At 42.3% G+C, this 21,357-nt stretch overlaps 1 protein-coding gene across 1 annotated transcript in view; it reads right to left on the reverse strand.

Annotated features, from left to right (window-relative positions):
* Window positions 1-7,054: 7,054 nt before the first annotated feature.
* LOC141270848 (uncharacterized) overlaps window positions 7,055-21,357 on the reverse strand; it is a 74,613-nt gene continuing 60,310 nt past the window's right edge. The window contains exons 10-17 of the mRNA XM_073680945.1: window positions 17,759-17,942; window positions 17,450-17,629; window positions 17,244-17,367; window positions 17,063-17,160; window positions 16,774-16,864; window positions 9,244-9,705; window positions 8,471-8,520; window positions 7,055-8,343 (exon numbers count right to left, since the gene is read on the reverse strand). Coding sequence (XP_073537046.1) covers window positions 7,795-8,343; window positions 8,471-8,520; window positions 9,244-9,705; window positions 16,774-16,864; window positions 17,063-17,160; window positions 17,244-17,367; window positions 17,450-17,629; window positions 17,759-17,942 — 1,738 coding nt within the window. The 3' untranslated portion in view covers window positions 7,055-7,794. The remainder of the gene's footprint in view (window positions 8,344-8,470; window positions 8,521-9,243; window positions 9,706-16,773; window positions 16,865-17,062; window positions 17,161-17,243; window positions 17,368-17,449; window positions 17,630-17,758; window positions 17,943-21,357) is intronic.

Consider the following 21,357-nt stretch of genomic DNA (forward strand, 5'->3'; position numbering starts at 1 on the left):
ATAGGTCCAAGGTCAGTCAATGAAAGATCAACAAGCGGAACACAAGGCACAGAGAGCCAAACCACACAAAAGCTGAATGTACATCTGGCAGAGGCCTCGGACTAACAGCCCAGATAAGTAGCTGGGCAATTATCTGGGTCATTGAGCACCTGGAGGCAGCCAGAACCTCCCAGTCTCAGATTGGATGGCCAAAGCCGTGAAACAAAACACTGACAGCTCAGCACACCCATGCAGCAGACTGGACACTGAGCTGTTAATTAAAGTAGTGACAGCTTCAGCAGGCCTCTGTACCAGATTGGATGGCTGAGCCATCAGTCACTGCTTCCCAGACACACTGAGGGTTGGAATCGTGACACTCAGACTGGGGAATAATATAGAAGAAATACTCCATAATGTCGTATAATACATGAACTCTATACTTGCTGGGTTGATTTAGACACAGTGTGTCCTTGGGCAAAATGTAAAGCGCGGCCCCAAATGCTGAAATATTGACCCAACACATTAACATTTGATGAATTTAGAAGGTAGTGTGCCAGGGCCACTGCTAGGGTCCTAAAAGATCAGGGGATCAAGCCCCAGTTTCAGAAATCTCTATCAACACGTTGTGTAACTTTTCTAAGCCTAAATTGATGTATTATTAATTGTCGTCTGAGGAAAATTCTGCCTCTGAGTGCACTTGGGCAAATCATCTAGATACACTGCTGGCAGCTTCCTTTGCTATTGCCAACCAATGACTTTGCAGATGTGCTCGACAGTACACAAGTCCAGAGATGTTGCAGGCTTGCTAGCATATTTAGATCACGCAGACTGCTCACAGTAGTATGAGAAACATCCTGACATTGTGAAATACAGCTTTTGGGACACTTTGGAGAAATGGCCACATCACCGGTTCCAAGACCAAATCAATCTATTACTGTACTGTTAGTGCATCTGTAAAGAAGACTAAAAGGGTCCAGCTACCGTACATAATGCCCCCCCCCCTCACCATAATTCTGGGAGTAGAACCAGTGTGACGTTCTCTAGTGAATTACATCATTGGTTAGCAATTACAAAGGGAGCTGCCTGCAGCGGATCTTGATGATTTGTGTGCCCTAGTGCATTCATCCCGGCAGAACCTTCCTCAGACGACCATTAATAACCTCAGCAATAGCTGCCGAGGCTTTAAGTGCTGGGATTTCTGCATGTGGCGCTTATACGCGATACTGAATAAATGCAAATGTGAAAATGTTGTTTTATGCACTCAATGCCCCCCTTCCTTTGTGATTGGCATGATGGTTCTCCAGCCTGCAGCTGAGCATGACTTCATAAGAAGTCATGATTGTACTATATTCTGCAATACAAACGTATATATAGGTGGTTATATGATCACATCATGCAAGAGGACGTAAAAGAAAATAAATGAAATCATCCCTTTTTTCAAAGTGAAAGGCGGACCTATCAAAATGAAACATTTAAAGGAGTTTTTCACCCTAACATAGCAATTAAGCTGCTTAAAAATGTATATAAGGCACCTAGCCCCTATTTGAATCATAACAAGCAAGTATAGCTTAACTTAATGTTTAACGAAAAAACATCTTTTATTTTATATGCAAATTAAGGCACTTTGGTGCACTGTCACACCCTCCTGTTTGCATAATAAAGCAGGTACATTAACATTGATTGTGTCAGGGTTCCACCCCTCACTGTGTCTGGGATGCAGTTACTGACAGCTCAGCCCTCCAGTCTTGTACAGGGGCGTGCTGGAGCTGTCAGTACTGTGATTGACAGCTCGACCATACAATCTGGTACAGGGGCGTGCAATAGCTGTCAGTGTGGTGATCTACAGCCCGGCTGTCCAACCTGAAACTGGGAGGCACTGGCTATCTTCAAGTGTTCATTATTCCAATTGAATGATTGGTTACTTAACTGAGCTGCTTCCCCCAGATCTCTGCCAGACATACATTCAGCTAGTGTGTGGTTTGTTCTCTGTACCTTGAGTTCTGTTTATTGATCTTCTGTTGCCTGATCTTGGACCTTGTTCTGACCATCCGTCTGTTTAACCCCTTCTGCTCTGATCTGCTTTCCTCCTGGTATTTGATCTACGGAACGTTACCTGACTACGCCTTAGCCTCTTCCCTCTGTTTATGACGTACCCTCTTGGCTATGACTTCTGACTCCTTGTCTATCCTGTCTCACGGCCTGGCTGTGAAAAGTGATTCAGCGTCACATTACGTCTGGCCCATACGTTTTTCTTTTTCGCCTGTATGGAGACTGTTCACACGCTCTGTGACCAGATGGCGAATTTGAAGCTGATGACTCAGGATCTGGCTAAGGAATGCCAGAGTCTGGAGTCATCACAATGTCAGCTACAGGGTCAGATAACTAATATAATGAAAACCTCAAATAGCCCTTCACTGCTGGCAGTCACTGTGACGTCAGTACCCACTGATGTACAGTTGGTCTCTCCAGAACCTGTAATAGACCTCCTTGATAAATTTTCTGGAGAGAGAGACCAGTTTAGGGTCTTCAGGGAGAGGTGTAGGTTATTCTTTACCCTGCGCCCCCGATCGTCAGGGAATGAGTTCCAGCGGGTGGGAATAATCATGTCACTACTGTGAGGGGGCCCTCAGACCTGTGCATTTTCCTTGCCCCCACAGGCCCTAGAATGGTTTTCTGTTGATTCCTTCTTTGACAGTTTAGGACTGATATATGACGAACCCGACAGGATCCAGGTCGCTGAGGCTAAGATCACAAACCTGGCATCGCACAGGGAGTCGCACAGCTGAGGATTACTGTACTGAGTTCCGGCAGTGGTCCACTGCAGTTCTGTGGAACGATTCAGCTCTCAGGTGACTGTTCCGCAAAGGTCTTTTTGAAACCCTTAAGGACGCCCTGGTCCTCCATGATGCTCCTTGTTCTCTGGAGGAGGCCATGACCCAGGCCATACGAATGGACCATAGAATCCGTGAGAGACGTGATGAACGGCAGGCTGCCCATTACATTTCCCTGGAGTAAGGCCATTTACCGGAGATGGAACCATTGGAGATCAGAGTTGCCAGTCTTGGTGTTGTGGAGAGAAGACACAGACAAGATCTTGGACTCTGTCTGTACTGTGGTCTCTCTGGACATTTTCTCAAGGATTGCCTTACTCATCCTCAGGCTACCAAACCATCAGAAGAATGTTTGAGTCTGGGTGACGGCCGAGGAGGTCACCCAGACTCCCAGGTACCTTTTTCTTCCTCCTCTAAGGTACTGATAAATATTATGTTATCCTTCGAGAACCAAGTGTTATCAACATTGGCGTTCATCGACTGTGGGTCTGCTGCTAACTTTGATTCAGGACTGGTTCAGAAGTTAGGGTTAGGGACAGTTACTTTAGAAAGACCCTTGCAAGTCTTCGCCCTTGACAAAACACCATTATCCAGGAATTTGGTCAAGAAGGTTACAGTGGATTTCACGCTTCAAGTAGGAGCTCTCCACTCTTAATCCTTCTCATGTTTTGTGTTGGATAATTTACCTGCTGGGTTGGTACTGGGGCTTCCATGGTTGCAGATGCACAATCCTGTCATTGATTGGTGTCAGAGGAAGATTGTTAAATGGGGCCCTAATTGTTGCAAGAAATGTCAAATTACTGCACAAATATGCTCCGCTAGTCTGAAGGGTCTGTCGGTGTACCTGAAGGACTTAGGAGATGTGTTCTCGGAAAAGGAGGCGGAGATACTACCCCGCCATCGTCCTTATGATTGTGCCATTGAGCTTATTCTTTGTGCCAAACTGCCTAAAGCTCGCCTTTACAATTTGTCCGGGCCTGAACGGGCCGCCATGAAAGAATATGTTAATGAAAGTTTAAGGAAGGGACATATCCATCCTTCCTCCTCTCAGTTAGCTGCCATCCTTGCCTCGATTTCCAGGAACTAAACAAAATCACAGTGAAAAATACGTACCCACTTCCACTCATCAATGACCTACATTATCAGCCTCTGGGGGCCAGGGTATTCTCTAAACTTGATCTTAGAGGGGCTTACAATTTGATACGCATCCGGGAGGGTGAGGAGTGGAAGACTGCGTTTTTAACGTCTCAGAGTCTTGTTTGAAAATCTTGTTGTGCCTTTTGGGTTATCCAATGCACCTGCTGTGTTTCAAAATTTTATGAATGATATTTTGTCTGATTACATTGGAAGATATGTTGTAATTTATCTGGATGATATTCTAATTTTCTCGCCAGATTTGGACTCTCACCAGGAACATGTCCGGGTTGTGTTACAAAGGTTAAGGGAGTACTCTTTGTTTGCCAAATTGGAAAAATCTGTTTTCTGTTCAGGAAATTTCGTTCTTGGGGTTCATCGTTCATTTTGTCTGCAGAATTGTTTAAGATGGACCCTGAGAAGGTACAGGCCATAATTGACTGGATTCAGCCTTGTGATCTTAAGGCTTTACAATGTTTTCTGGGACTCGCCAACTATTATAGGAAATTTATCGAGGGGTTTTCTCAGATTGCTAAACCTCTTACTGACCTTACACGTAAGGGGACAAATATCAAGATATGGTTGCCGAGTGCTATAAAGGCTTTCGAAAAATGAAGAGTGTTTCATGTCTGCCCCCATTCTGATCCACCCGGATCTCCAAGAACCAGTCATTGGCTCCTCCCGCTACTCCTGGGTCTCAATTATTTGTGCCTGTGTACCTAAGATTGCGTGTGCTAAAGGAATTTCATGATTCCGTCTTAAGTGGTCATCCTGGGGTTACTACTACACAAAGCCATTGCCAGACTCTTTTGGTGGCTATCCATGCTTAATGATAGCAAAGATTTTGTATCTGCTTGTGAAGTCTGCACACGCGCTAAAGTCAGTCATAGCCGGCTCCATTGCCAATTCCAGAAAGACCATGGACTCATTTGTCCATGGATTTCATCATGGATTTGCCTCTGTCTGATGGGAAAACTGCTATCTGGGTGATAGTGGACCGATTCAGCAAACAAGCTCATTTTGTTCCCTTGTCTGGATTACCTAATACAGATACACTCTCCAGGTTGTTTATTTCCCATATTGTAAGGTTACATGGTATTCCTCTCAACATTGTGTCCGACAGGGGATTACAATTTGTCTCTAATTTCTGGAGAGCTTTTGTAGTAAACTCTGGATTTACTTGTCATTTTCATCTGCCTACCACCCTGAGACCAACAGTCAGACTGAGAAGACAAATCAATCTTTAGAACAAATTTTAAGGTGCTTTTTGGCGGCTCAGCAGGAGGACTGGTCTTCGTTATTACGTCTCGCTGAGTTTGCCTTTAACAGTCGAGTGAATCAGTCTACTGGAACGTCTCCATTTTTCTGCAATTATGGGTTTCATCCCCATTTTGGTGAATTTTCAAGGATTAGTTCTGAATGTCCTGGGGTGTTGGTCACCGTACAAAGACTTGAGGATGTTTGGAAGGAGGTTCAAAAGAATATTGGGACTGCTCAGACTCGCCAAAAACTGAAGGCCAATAGAAGACGTTCGGTGGGTCCTGCTTTTAAGATTGGGGATAAGGTTTGGTTGTCATTCAGGAACATTAAACTTAAAGTGCCGTCAGCAAAGTTGGGTCCAAAGTTTATTGGTCCTTATGAGATCCTTGAGGTGGTCAATCCAATGGCATTCAGATTAAAGCTTCCTCCATCCCTTCGCATCCCTAACGTCTTCCATAAATCCTTATAAAAGGAGTTTGTTCCCTCAGTATTGTCTCCCTCATCCCTGCCTCCTCTAGTTTCAGTCGACGGTGGCTTAGAGTATGAGGTTCAGAGAGTGGTGGATTGTCATAGGGTCCGTAATTCCCTCCAATACCTCATCCACTGGAGGGGATACAGACCAGAGGGGAGATCATGGGTCCCTGCTCGAGATGTGAAGGCCGATCGGTTAGTCAGGGCCTTACATCTAAAGTTTCCTGGGAAGCCTGGGGGTCCGGTGGCCCCCCTTAGAAGAGGGGGTACTGTCACGGTTCCACCCCTCACTGTGTCTGGGATGCAGTTACTGACAGCTCAGCCCTCCAATCTTGTACAGGGGCGTGCTGGAGCTGTCAGTACTATGATTGACAGCTCGACCATCCAATCTGGTACAGGGACGTGCAATAGCTGTCAGTGTGGTGATTGACAGCTTGGCTGTCCAACCTGAGACTGGGAGGCACTGGCTATCTTCAGATGTTCCTTATTCCAGTTGAAAGCCTGGCTACTTAACTGAGCTGTTTCCCCCAGATCTCTGCCAGACGTACATTCAGCTAGTGTGTGGTTTGTGCCCTGTGCCTTGAGTCCTGTTTATTGATCTTTTGTTGCCTGACCTTGGACCTTGTTCTGACCATCCATATGTTTAACCCCTTCTGCTCTGATCTGCTTTCCTCCTGGTATTCTGATCTACGGAACGTTACCTGACCACACCTTTGCCTCTTCCCTCTGTTTATGACGTACCCTCCTGGCTTTGACTCCTTGACTATCCCGTCTCACGGCCTGGCCGTGAAAAGGGACTCCGCGTCACAGATTGAATTGTCTCTACTGCCCAGAGGGAACACGGTGTCTCCTACCTGCGCACTGGCACTAAATGATCGCAGCTTAATTGCAATTTTGAGGGTGACAGATTCCCTTTAACCATAAAAAGCAAAAAAAATGTAAACTGCAGAATTGCTGCTTGTCGTATATGACCATAAATAAATACAATAAATAGATCAAAACATTGTATCTACCTAAAAATGCTAACAATAAAAGTCTCCTATCCCCACCAAAAAAAAACAAAGTCCTCATACAGCTCTATCGGCCAAAAAATTAAAATGTTAAGGGTGACGACGCAAGCAAATTTCCAGAACATTAAGTGAAAACAGCTCTTCAAACAGCTATGAACCTAAATCAGAAAATGTTATTAAATGTTAATGACTAAAAAAATATGGAGAACAATAATTTAATGATGCTGTTAGTAGCTACTTGTAATAAATAGGACACACACATAAAACAAATAGTAAAAAAGTATCATCCTTCCAGAACAAATTGAAAATACTAATTTCTTTATTAGCTTTAGGGAGGGATGTGTTTCCTAAAAGGCTTAAACAATAGGGACATTTTTGCCACAGAGTTCCTTTGTAGAAAACTATAAACAAAGAGAAACCTAGCATAGCTCACATTCGGTAATTACATTGTGTTGGTCATACTACAAATCTACAGAATGTCTACACTAAGGGTATGTGCCCACGATGAGTAATTCATGCGTATTTTGTGCGGAAATTTCTGCAGCGTAAACGCATGAATTACACATGTAAACCTTCCCCCATGGTCCCCTATGGCATTCCGCAATTGCAATGCCCATGCTGCAGAATTTTCCGCAGCGTTTTTGATGTGCGGAAAATTCCGCAGCATGTCAATTCTTTGTGCGTTTACGCAAGGCAATTCCGCATGTGCAAAACGCACGAATTCCACGCGAAAAACGCATGCCAAATTCCGCATGCGTTTTTTCCGGGAAAAGGACATGCGGAAATGAAGTGCAAATTTCCGCTTCATTTGCGCGTCGTGGGCACATACCCTAAATGTCAGATAAAGACTAAAACAATTCTAATATTTATTTTTTGTCAATCATTTCATTCCATGGCATTAAAAAAGCTAACAACTTTTTTTAAGATTGTAAATTTGGGTGGAAGAGCATAAATGTGAAACTGGCCAAAAGAAAGAAGACAGCCCCTTTTAGATAGGTTAATTATCTATGCACAAGATATACATGCATTCTTTGAGCTTCCTCCCCCTGTGACTTCTCGGATGTTTGATCTGACTTTTCAGAACAAGATTTCTCATGCTTAAAACGTTATTATGACTTCACCCCAGTATGAACTCTCTGGTGTATACCAACATGTGATTTCCTGGTAAAACATTTCCCACATTCTGAGCATGAAAATGGCTTCTCCCCTGTGTGAACTCTTTGATGAGCTACCAAATCTGCCTTCCGTTTAAAAGACTTGCCACATTGTGAACATGAAAATGGTTTCTCTCCTGTGTGAAGCATCTGATGTCTAAAAAGAACTGACTTCTGGCTAAAACATTTCCCACATTCTGAACATGAAAAAGGCTTCTCCCCTGTGTGAATTCTTAGATGCTCAACAAGATGTGATTTCCGATTAAAACATTTCCCACATTCTGAACATGAATATGGCTTCTCCACTGCGTGAATTTGTTGATGTCTGACAAGATTCGATTCATGGTTTAAGCATTTCCCACATTCTGAACATGAATATGGCTTCTCCTCAGTGTGAATTTGCTGATGTGTAACAAGATCGCATTCATGGTTGAGGTATTCCCCACATTCTGAACTTGAATATGGCTTAATTCCTGTATGAGCTTCTTGTCTTTGCTTTACAATCTGCAATGAATTAGAAGATAGGACCAGTTGAAAAGGATCAGATGATAGCTCTTTGATGTGAAGGGCTGAGTATATATACCGGATAATGGCATGCTTTAATGTCATATGTGATTCCATGATAACCTACCTTGAAATCTGAAGATATTTGAGTTCCTTCTTGGCTCCAAGAATAGTTTTCTGACAAGAATAAACCCAATTTTATTATTTTTCAATTTAATTACTTTGAAAATATATTCAGATTTGTAAACAAATCTAAAGGTTTTTGACTTGTGTGTTTAATTTAGTTTCAAGTTTCTAGTAAATTGCTCAGTAGAGAATCATAAAAATCACCTATAGATCAATGCTATTACATGTTGTGTATATGATTCTCGCAGTCCCAGACAGCCACACTTTAGCAGAGGAGAGAAGGTACAAAAAAGCCATAGCTTTACGCCACAGCTCCACTATCAGTATTTGGTCAGTATTCGGTCAGTATTTTTTCTCAGGAGTGGGAGTCAAAATCAGATGAGGAACAATCAGAGAAAAGGTATAATAGAAACAAGTCACCAATTCTGCATTTATCACCCACTCCTGGTTTGGGCTCCCACTCCTGAGAAAAATACTGACCGAATACTGACCGAATACTGATAGTGGGGCCGTGGCCTTAGAGTGAGTATAAGAATGGCTTACCACTATCTTTGTTTTTAAATGTTACTTCAATCTTATAACATTCAGAACATGAATATGGCTTCTCTCCTGTGTGAACTCTCTGATATATAGCAATATTTGACTTCTTGGTAAAACATTTCCAACATTCTGAGCATGAAAATGGCTTCTCCTCTGTGAGACTAATTTATGCCACTAAAACCGCATTCTATTTAAAAGACATACCATATTATGAACATGAAAATGGTTTCTCACCTGTGTGAAGTCTGTGATGTCTAAAAAGAACCGATTTCTGGCTAAAACATTTCCCACATACTGAACATGAGAAAGGCTTCTCCCCTGTGTGAACTCTTTGATGCTCCACCATATTTGCTTTCCTCTTAAAACATTTCCTACATTCTGGACATGGGTATGGTTTCTCCGCAACATGAGTTTGTTGATGTGTCACAAGATCGGATTTATGGTTGAAGCATTTCCCACATTCTGAACGTGAATGTGTCTTAATTTCTGTATGAACGCTTTGATTGTGCTTCACAGTCTGTGATGAAGATTGGACCAGTTGAAAAGGATCAAGTGATAGATCTCTACTGTGAAGTGCTGAGTTTTCACATGGGATAATGGCGTGCTCTTCATATGTATCATGTGTGATTTCTTGATCACTTGCTTTAAAATCTGAAAACATTTCATGTTCTTCTTGGCTCCAAGCACAGTCATCTGCTAAGAATAAACGCATTTTTATTATTTTTGAATTATCTTGCTTTGAAATTATATTATGGATTTTTTTAAGATAATTTTTTTCTAAAAGTTTATATAAGAATTGCAATTCAACTGACAAAGGCAGCTATGACGTATCACAATTTAAAGAGAACCTGTCACCATGAAAATGCAGTTCAATCTGCAGCAGGATAATATAATAATATACAAAAGAGGGAGCTGAGTAGACTGATATAGTCATTGAAAGTAGAAAGTTAACAGCAGCACTCTATCAGGACTGAGTAGATTGATAAACAGTCATTGTCAAAAGTGTTGGCACCCTTGAAATTGTTCCAAAAAATGAAGTATTTCTCCCAGAAAATTATTGCAATTACACATGTGTTATTATACACATGTTTATTTCCTTTGTATGTATTGGAACAGGACAAAAAAAAAATAGAGAAAAAAATTTGACATAATTTCACACAAAACCCCATGGGCCGGACAAAATTGTTCGTACCTTTCGAAAATTGGGACCTAATTTGGACCACCTTTGTGGGATACTTACCTATGATACACAATAGTGGTCCAATGTATATGCTCACCATTTGAACATATAATGTCACTGCAGCTATTTAGGTTTTAATCACATTATTTTAGCATTTACCAGTAAAGGTTATATTTTATTCCACATTCTAGTCCTCCCTTCTCTCTTCCCTATGGAAACTATAACATTTTTTTTGGTGCTGTACACCTATGTGGAAAAACTCTTTAGGTTTAGTACATACTCTAAAAAATAAAAAGTCACCTCCCACTTCCCCCTTGAGTGGCTTAGAGAGTAATCAAGTGGGAGCTGTTCAGATTTATTATCATGATTATTATTGATGCAATGATTTAAAACTTAAACCAACTATGAGCCAGTGCATGGGAATAAGTAGTGGGGCGGTCATAGGTTCTGCAAAATCAAAATACCAGTAAGTGTAACAATCATTCCCCATCACCCATAAGAACAGCTGCAGGAAAACAAAAGCGTAACAAACTCCAATTGGGTGGGAACATCATGTGTATGATCTTACACCTGAAGAAAAGATCCAACCCAGTTTTAAGGGTAGTGTTTAAAAAAGTACTCCAATTAAACTTTTTATTGCCTAAACCGTTACTGTAGCGTAAGTGCGGTAGTATACTAACTGATCGTCATCTTTCCCAGTTTCCAATGCTATTCTGGACCTCTTCTGGGTCACATGAGGACTCACTGCACCACTAGCCCGGCTTAACCTGGAGGAGTGTAGTTAAGTAACTACCTGGTCTTCACTAGAGCCTCTGATGGAGAGGATAGGCTTAGGCCGTTAGGGTAGTCACCAGGTGCCACTCCATGGCAGTGCCAGGACCTGTAGCAGCTGACCTACAGGTCAGAGGCACAATAGAAAGCACAGAGGGCACAGACAGAGACATGGTCAGACAGTCTGAGGTCGGAGTGGGCATCCCAGGATTAAAATACGAAGCCAAGGTCAGGAACACAGAGGTCAGACAAAAGTTAACAAGCTGGGCCGGTAGCAGGAGAGATAAAACGATAATGCACCAAGACTGGATACTAGGAAGATACAAGGAAGGCAGCTAGGAACCCAAGTTCAGGCAAGATGTGGTTAAAGGGAATCTGTCACCTGTCACCTGTGTGACAGATTCCCTTTAAAGTTCTCTGTATACATTCGCTGTCGCTCTTGTACAGAAAGTTTGGCCCCCTCAACTTGCATAGGCTCTATAGCAGGAGGTGTGGCTTGTGCCAGGCGGCAAGGGGTACTGGAAGGTTGGGGCCAGCCTGAGTGGTCATCTGACGCAGGAAGATACTGGAGCTTGTTCCAAAGCTCGTTCATGGAAACAGAGATCAATCCAAGTAGCCAGGTGTATAAGGGCAAGATGGTAGACCTCAGCCTGCAAATTCATTCTTAATACGATCGGACAGACCCTGCCAGAAGGTCGCCATCAGAGCTTTTCCATTGCAAGCCAGCTGCAGAGCCAGGGTACGGAAGTGTAACACATACTGAGACACGGTGTCCACACCTTGTCTTACAGTCAAAAGGGATGAAGCTGCTGAGGAGGTGTGGCCAGGTACCTCGAACACCACTTGGAACAACTCCAGGAACTTTCCTAAACTGCAGATTTCTAAATCTCCATGCTCTTAAATAGAATTTCCCCAAGCCAGGGCTTGTCTGGACAGGAGAGAGACCATAAACGTTATCTTGGTTTGGTCCGATGGAAGGAGATGAGCGTGGAGAGTAAAGTGGATTTGACACCATTTTATAAAGTTGCAGCTCTCCTTGGGGTCTCCATCATAGCGGAACAGGAGTGGAAGCTGGAGATTAGCTGCTTCACCAGGAACTGGAGCCTTAGGCGGTTTCCCTGGAGAGGATGTCAATCCTGAGGAAGGATGCACTGTCACGTGGGACAGGGTGGAAACTGAGGTGAACAAATCCTGCAGCTGAGTTGCCACCACACTGATTGCCCGCATCAGCTGGTCTTGGCGCTCATGCTGAAAGTGGTCCTCCTCATACGTCACTTGTACAAGAGACTTGGGGTCTCTGGGTCCCTATTTGTCAGCGGGGTCCATGGTCTGAACTTACTGTGACAACGGTCGGTGTGGACCACTGCGCCACTGGCCCGAACCTGCAGCAGCTGACCTACGGGTCAGAGGTACAACACAGATGGCACAGAGACATGGTAAGACAGTTCAAAGTTGAAGCGGGCAGCACTGGATCAAAATACAAAGCCGGGGTCAAGAACTCCAACTCAAAAATATCTTGCGGATCCGCACATTTCTCAACCACGAATCTGCAAAAACACTAGTGCACGCCCTCATCATCTCCCGCCTCAACTACTGCAACCTCCTGCTCGGTGGCCTCCCCTCCAACACTCTTGCACCCCTCCAATCTATCCTAAACTCTGCTGCCTGACTAATCCACCTGTGCCCCCGCTATTCCCAGACCTCTCATGTCAATTCCTTCACTGGCTCTCCATTGCCCAGAGACTCCAGTTTAAAACTCGAACCATGGCATACTAAGCCATCCACAACCTGTCTCCTCCATACATCTGTGACCTAGTCTCCCGATACATACCTGCACGCAACCTCCGATCCTCACAGATCTCCTGCTCTACTCCCCTCTTATCTCCTCTTCCCACAATCGAATACAAGATTTCTCCCGTGCATCCCCCTACTCTGGAACTCTCTACCCCAAAATATCAGACTCTTGCCTACTGTGGAAACCTTCAAAAGGAACCTGAAGACCAACCTCTTCCGACCAGCGTACAAGCTCCACCATACCGTTGCATGACCACCTCTGCCCTCACCTATCCCTTGTAGACTGTGAGCCCTCGCAGGCAGGGTCCTCGCGCCTTCTGTACCAGTCACCATCATTGTTCAAGATTATTGTAATTTTTCTTGTATGTATACCCCTTTTTCACATGTAAAGTGCCATGGAATAAATGGCGCTATAATAATAAATAATAATAATAACAACATACAGGTGAGACAAAACGATGTAACAAGCTGGGTCAATAGAAGGAGAGATAAAACAATAATGCACCAAGACTGTATACTAGGAAGGAACTGCAGCTAGGAATCTAAGTTCAGGCAAGGTGTGGAGGGAGGAGCTGCCTAATATATCCCCTGCTGGCAGTGGATATTCTAGGGAAGCACAACTCTGCAGGACACAGCGGATTAAATTCCTTTCTGAGGCTGGCCATGGATCGCTGTAGCCAGGTGGAGACTCTCCAGCAACAGGGGGATACAGCAATGCTGGGAATGCTCCAAGAAACAGCTCAGCAAGACGACCTGACACTGGGTGGAGAAGGGCGACGAACACAGTGAGTAGGAGGATGCCCACAGGTGTGACACACACAAACCCCAGTGTGATCCAGCAAGACGGTATAGAGGTCATGTGACCCAGAAGAGGACAAGAGCAGCACTGAAAATGGTGGGAATACGGCGATTGTTGAGTGTATTAACGCACTTACACTAAACTACATATACATTTACACAAGTATAGGCAATAAAAAGTTTCATGGGAGTGTTTCTTTGAAAAAATAGTGAAGGAAACCTCTAGAGGTTATCTACCAAAGACAATAATTCTTTCAATTTAATGCCTTCATTTCTACTGGCTGCTCCGGACCTGCTAATGAATAATCCATCTAAAAAGTAACAAAACGAACTCAACTTTTTTTCATTTTAAAGGAGAGGATCTATAGTCATATACCTTCATTATCTACTAACAAAGTGAAAATCCAACATCACATCCATGGATAAAAAAAAATGTGCTCTCTTTATTAGGTCATGTTAAAATCCTTTTCAAGGAAGGTAAGGTATGGACAGAGGGGTGACATTACGCATTTCGAACCAAGTGGTTCTTAATCATTATCTACCGTATATGCTTATATATCTTCTGAAATTGGTAATAAAGAGAGCAGTTAATTCTCAACTAAGAGAACCTGTAAGACATCACTCAAAGCCGAGGTTTGGTTTGGTCCCTGATTCCCAAATAGTAATACACAAAATTGAACTGAGCTATTCATTACTATTCATCATGATCATGCATTCTTATAGACAAAGATAAAATTATCCAATTCTCTATAATGGCATCAAACTGTAATGACTGTTTATTACACTACATCCATTGGGAAGAAGCCAAAGCAATAGTCATTTACACATATTAGCTAAGAATGAAAAAAGAATGATCTAATTTTTTTTAAGAACAAAACAATCCTTAGTCCATTCCTTCAAAAGAAGAAGCAACTCGGAGAGAAACCTCTTATACTACTTGTTTAAGGTCAACACTAAATCTTAAAGGCATTTTATCCGGTTCTTATGTAATAATCAGAACATTTCCCTCACACCAAAGGGATAACCCTCATTTGAAAGTGTTTCACAGGGAAATAATACTTTAATCCATCGAGTCTCCCAATTATCAGGCCTAGTGCAGAATTGTTACCCTATGATTCCAAAAAGAAATATCAACTGAACAGTTTATAGTTTAATCAGACTTAATTTAATATACCTGTCTGATGACTTTAAACCTGGAATACTGACTGCCTATAATCTTTTCACCAGACTTAATGCAGTCGTATGACTCCAACCTAGGATGATCAACATGGCCCTTGAGGCAACATGTGCCCAACTTTTGACTCCAACTCGTTCAATCACTGGGCTTAGAACGGTTTCCTGAAATCTGGCATTGGTCTGTCATACAACTCCAACTAGGAGGATTAACTTGGATTTTGATTGTCTACCAATCTAATGACAACAAGCCATTTTATGACTCCTGACTAGGAGGATTCATTGTGTTGATAAACCATCGATGTACCAGTCAATTCTCTTAGTTTGGAGTTGTAACGTGAATATGGTTGGGTTAAGTCTGGGCTGATTGGGACATTGAATGTTTACCAATTTAACGCTGTTGAGGCCACATTACAACTCCAAACTATTAGGATTGAATGGGACATTGAAGGTTTATGTAATGCCAACAAGCCCATTTTAAAATACCAGACTAGGAGGACTGACTGGATTTATAATGGTTTCATCTTATTTATTGCAATATGCAGAACAAACTAGGAGGGATAGACTGGAATTTTGTTTGATTCACCAGACTTCCTGCAGGCATGCATATTAACAAGGCTAAAACTGACTGTAAACTTTCATTAATGAACCACATCTAAAATCAGTGGGAGACACAAAAAAAAACACAAGACAGCCGGCTGCACAAAGCCTCAAGACAACTGGCCACAGTAAGGCACGAAACAGCTGGCCACACAGTGCCGCAAGGCAGTAGTCCACATGAAGCAACAAGGCTGCAGGCTAAATTAAAACAAGCCATGTGGCCAAAGACTAAAAGCTAACCCGAGCTAAAAGGTCTAAAGCGAAACAAAGCTATAAGGCAAAAGGCTAAACCAATCCACAAGGTTAAAAGCTAAATCAAATCAACCCATGAGGCAAAATAAGTTGCACCAAGCCATGCCATCAGACAGCAGGCTGAACACCAAACTTGAGACAACAGGCTCAGCGCTTTCTCATGGGTGCTGTGTACTCATACAAATATGAAATGAGTCAGGATTTAAAACCGGAAGCTAAACAGAATGGTCATCTGAGCTGTTCAATTTCTAACACTTTTTATTGGGGTATAAGATTTTATGTTCTCTATTTTGTTATCACATAGAAACTTTATATATGAGTCTGATAGGAGCTAATAATTCTCTAGTTACAAAAGCGGTCAAAAGACCTCAGTAGATGGTGAAGAAATGAACCTCATTCAAATAGAAAAATGTTATGCCCATATTCCAGCTGTATTTTACATATATACATATATATATGTATATAGTACAGACCAAAAGTTTGGACACACCTTCTCATTTAAAGATTTTTCTGTATTTTCATGACTATGAAAATTGTACATTCACACTGAAGGCATCAAAACTATGAATTAACACATGTGGAATTATATACTTAACAAAAAAGTGTGAAACAACTGAAAATATGTCTTATATTCTAGGTTCTTCAAAGTAGCCACCTTTTGCTTTGATGACTGCTTTGCACACTCTTGGCATTCTCTTGATGAGCTTCAAGTGGTAGTCATGGGAGAAGGTGTGTCCAAACTTTTGGTCTGTACTGTATATATATATTTTTATATATCTATATATATTATATATACAGTGGGTATGGAAAGTATTCAGACCTCTTTAAATTTTTCACTCTTTGTTTCATTGCAGCCATTTGGTAAATTCTAAAAAGTTCATTTTTTTTCTCATTAAAGTACACTCTGCACCCCATCTTGACTGAAAAAAAAACAGAAATTTGCCAAATGGCTGCAATGAAACAAAGAGTGAAAAATTGAAAGGGGTCTGAATACTTTCCGTACCCACTGTACATATATGTATATATATTTTTTTTGTGTTACCACCTATAAACCTATAATAGACTTACATATTCATCCATATTAAATGTCTATTTTGGCTGAAGGAGAGAAAATATACAATAAAAAATAAACCGACAGACCACAAAACAAATGAGAAGTATCTGTCACATCTCTGCATTTGGTGGTTACTACTCACCTGGATGGTTATCTGTAGTAATCTCCACTTTGAACCACTCATCACCCCTCACATATGTCTCTGTAGTATTAATAGGGGTCAAATCTTCACCCTGAAACAAATATTGTAAAAGTCACAGACAGATGGAGAAGTCCCATCTATGATCAGCTCTAATCCTGCCATCTACACCGTTATCATTACACAAGTATAAAACATATAATACTGGTGGATAAAACAAGACTGAGCACAAGACCTTCACAGCAGTCTACACATCATAGGGGAGATCTCATGACACCTTCTCTCCATCTACCTGATCATCCTGAGGAACATTGGGATCTTCTTGTCTACAGTCCTGTGGAAGAAGAGGACAGGGACATCTCTCTGGTGTTGTCCTCTTACTGTATAGAACTGGAGGAAACACATACAGGGACTGAATTCATTCTTTACATACAGATAATTATAAGCTGTGTGTATTTAGTCCTGTCTATTACCTGGAGTTGTGAGGAGCTGGGGATCCTCCATCATGATGTCCTTGTACCGATCCTTGTGTCCTTCTAAATATTCCCACTCCTCCATGGAGAAATAGACTGCGACATCCTGACACCTTATAGGAACCTGACACATACAATGATACAGTCATCCCCTGATGCCTTCACAGTGTTACTGTATAATGTCCCAGCATTCCCAGTAGTGTCACCTCTCCAGTCAGCAGCTCAATCATCTTGTAGGTGAGTTCTAGGATCTTCTGGTCATTGATATCCTTGTGTATACGATGGTGAGGTGATAGCCCCGTGATTGGGCTCAGGGGTCTTCCCCATCCCTCGGACACAGGGTCCTGACAGTGCTCACTAGAGGTCTTCTTCACTACTGTGTAATCCTGGTTATGGGGAGACACATTAATAAATCTCACTACAGACATTTCCAGAGTCCTCACCTCTCCAGTTCTGTCCATCTGTTACTCCCATAGATAAGAATGATGTAATGGGACATCATCAGAATCTCTCACCTCTCCAGTAAGCCGGAAGAGGATCTCTAGGGTGAGGTGTAATATCCTCTCTGTCATCTTGTCCCTGTTCATGTCCATCCTAGTTGGATCAATCAGGAGAATTCTCTTATATAGAAGATCTCCACTGTGAGGATCCAATATTGTAGACACCTGAATGAGAAGAAGTTGAGCCAATGTAAAACCACTGGAGATAAGGGAGGTAAGATATATTTTTCTAGTTCTGGGTGTCATGCAATGAATAATAACAGCAGTTCGAAACGAGTCTCCGTATAACATATATTCTGGATCAGGTTGTAGACTGTAGGATGCGATTATGAATTTTTAAATTTTTTTAATAAATATGGACTTTTTATCTGAAGCTGGAATATTTCCTATATTTTCGTTTGGAGCCCTGCTGCACAGCTGATTCCGTGCTTTGGACATTCCGGTGGGTGAGCTGATCACATTGTTTTTTGCTAGGTGCCAGGTCTTCACAAAGTAAAATAAAATAACCAATCTGGAGCAATTTGCAATGGCTCTGTGAACGAGAGCAATATTCTTACCTCAGATAACCCTGGCCCAACTGTCTCTGATCCTTGTACTGCAGTAGCTCCACCAGAGGACTACCCTACCATAATAGACATCCTCAAAGCCATAACTGAATACTCACTGAAAAGTTGATTCACTACTTCACTAAAACTGCCCTAACAAAAATTACTAGCGAATTACTGCCAAAGCTGACAGACAGTTCTCTATGCTCCTCCTTCTAGACCTGTCACCCGCCTTCGACACTGTGGACCACTCCCTCCTAGTACAAATCCTCTCTTCCCTAGGCATTGAAGACCTTGCCCTCTCCTGGATTTCCTCATACCTTTTGTGAAGACCCGGGGTCTTACGTGGGCATACTACTCAGAGAACACAAGGTGAGGGTAAAACAGCTTGGCAATATTTTATTGAACCATCAAACAAACACAGAACAATCCCAGCAAATACCCAATCTGGCCAGCTGGGAATCGAACAGATGCGACTTTGGGACTTCCAGGGCCAAAGTCTCAACCAGTGGCCCCTCACTTTTGGCGGGCCCCCACAAAGAGGAGGTAGCGGCAAGCTTAGGAAACTGACAGTCCATAGAGGTACAAGGCCAGGAGACCCGAGGGTCCCACCCTGGCCTCTCCGAGAATTTCCATGGGGCCAAATGACTGGCTTGTCCCAGTCTGACTTCTTCGAATGTCTCCATGGGTTCCAGGCGGCTGGGGGGTCCCACCTGGCAACCCCAAACAACATATTCATGGGGCCAGGTGACTTCATCGTCCCAACCTGGTCTCCCCAAATGTATACATGAGTTCTCTGATGGTCAATGGATCAGATCCGTATACCCTTAGGCCAGAATCATGTAGAATCCAAATCTGTGTCTCTCTGGATCGAGCCATGCTACCAAGCTGATGTCCTGAATAGTCTGTCTGATCTTTGATTCTCCTTGTAAAGTCTCTCTTTCAATTCTGACTGCTACAGAGGCATATGTCCCTTAAATAATTACATTTGTCATTTCAAGTACACATACACAGGTCAAGGATTATGGATGATATTATTCTACAGGGCTCATGTCTCACTGTTTGTGCATTCAATCAATTTACATAGTGGGTATAGCGTGGGGGCTCTTTAAATCAACATATACGGTGGTGGCCAAAAGTATTGGCACCCCTGCAATTCTGTCAGATAATACTCAGTTTCTTCCTGAAAATGATTGCAATCACAAATTCTTTGGTATTATTATCTTCATTTAATTTGTCTTCAATGAAAAAAACACAAAAAGAATTGTCCTAAAGCCAAATTGGATACAATTCCACACCAAACCTAAAAAAGGGGGTGGACAAAAGTATTGGCACTGTTTGAAAAATCATGTGATGCTTCTCTAATTCGTGTAATTAACAGCACCTGTAACTTACCTGTGGCACCTAACAGGTGTTGGCAATAACTAAATCACACTTGCAGCCAGTTAACATGGATTAAAGTTGACTCAACCTCTGTCCTGTGTCCTTGTGTGTACCACATTGAGCATGGAGAAAAGAAAGAAGACCAAAGAACTGTCTGAGGACTTGAGAAACCAAATTGTGAGGAAGCATGAGCAATCTCAAGGCTACAAGTCCATCTCCAAAGACCTGAATGTTCCTGTGTCTTCCATGCACAGTGTCATCAAGAAGTTTAAAGCCCATGGCACTGTGGCTAACCTCCCTAGATGTGGACGGAAAAGAAAAATTGACGAGAGATTTCAACGCAAGATTGTGCGGATGGTGGATAAAGAACCTCGACTAACATCCAAACAAGTTCAAGCTGCCCTGCAGTCCGAGGGTACAACAGTGTCAACCCGTACTATCCATCGGCGTCTGAATGAAAAGGGACTGTATGGTAGGATACCCAGGAAGACCCCACTTCTTACCCCGACACATAAAAAAGCCAGGCTGGAGTTTGCCAAAACTTACCTGAGAAAGCCTAAAACGTTTTGGAAGAATGTTCTCTGGTCAGATGAGACAAAAGTAGAGCTTTTTGGGAAAAAGCATCAACATAGAGTGTACAGGAAAAAAAAAGAGGCATTCAAAGTCATGGGTCTTCCAGCAGGGCAATGACCCAAAACACACTTCCAAAAGCACTATAAAATGGTTTGAGAGAAAGCACTGGAGACTTCTAAGATGGCCAGCAATGAGTCCAGACCTGAATCCCATAGAACACCTGTGGAGAGATCTCAAAATGGCAGTTTGGAGAAGGCACCCTTCAAATATCAGGGACCTGGAGCAGTTTGCCAAAGAAGAATGGTCTACAATTCCAGCAGAGCATTGTAAGAAACTCATTGATGGTTACCAGAAGCGGTTGTTCGCAGTTATTTTGGCTAAAGGTTGTGCAACGAAGTATTAGGCTGAGGGTGCCAATACTTTTGTCTGGCCCATTTTGTGTGAAATGATCAATGATTTGATTTTTGCTTCATTCTCTTTTGTGTTTTTTCCTTGCAAGCAAATTAAATGAAGATAATAATACCAAAGAATTTGTGATTGCAATCATTTTCTAGAAGAAACTGAGTATTATCTGACAGAATTGCAGGGGTGCCAATACTTTTGGCCACCACTGTAGCTGGCTTTAGTGCAATATGCATCTAGCATAGTAACAAACATCATTGTTTCAAAACCAAGAGAAGTCAACATTCAGGTTTATACAAATAATAGTATGTCCTTCTTGACCAGCCAAAGAAAAACACATACATTCATAAGTCAACAAAAAAACAATAGTGTATTTCTCTTGGTTTAACAAATCTAAATGTCTGGCTGATTAAGATTATAAGCTTTTTCGTCACAACCTGCTGTTGATTTGTTCATTCAGCCTCCCAAAGATCGCAGTAAGGCTCAGTGCACATATATCCTGCGCTGAGCGCTTACACCGGGGCTTCCGTGTAAATCTCAAAAATATGTGATTTAGACAGAATCCCTGGCAGAAGATTCCCTATAATGAGTCAGATGGAGGCACAGTGGACGCTGTCTGGCCTATGATCTGGCAGTGTTCATCTTTTTAGGAGTGCATAAAAGCGCCGTCAGCCACAGTTTTGTGCACTTCTGAAAAGGACAACACTGAAA

Source organism: Phyllobates terribilis, unplaced genomic scaffold, assembly GCF_046119375.1.
Source record: "Phyllobates terribilis strain yellow unplaced genomic scaffold, ASM4611937v1 Scaffold_5__5_contigs__length_657084704, whole genome shotgun sequence".
NCBI lineage: Eukaryota > Metazoa > Chordata > Amphibia > Anura > Dendrobatidae > Phyllobates > Phyllobates terribilis.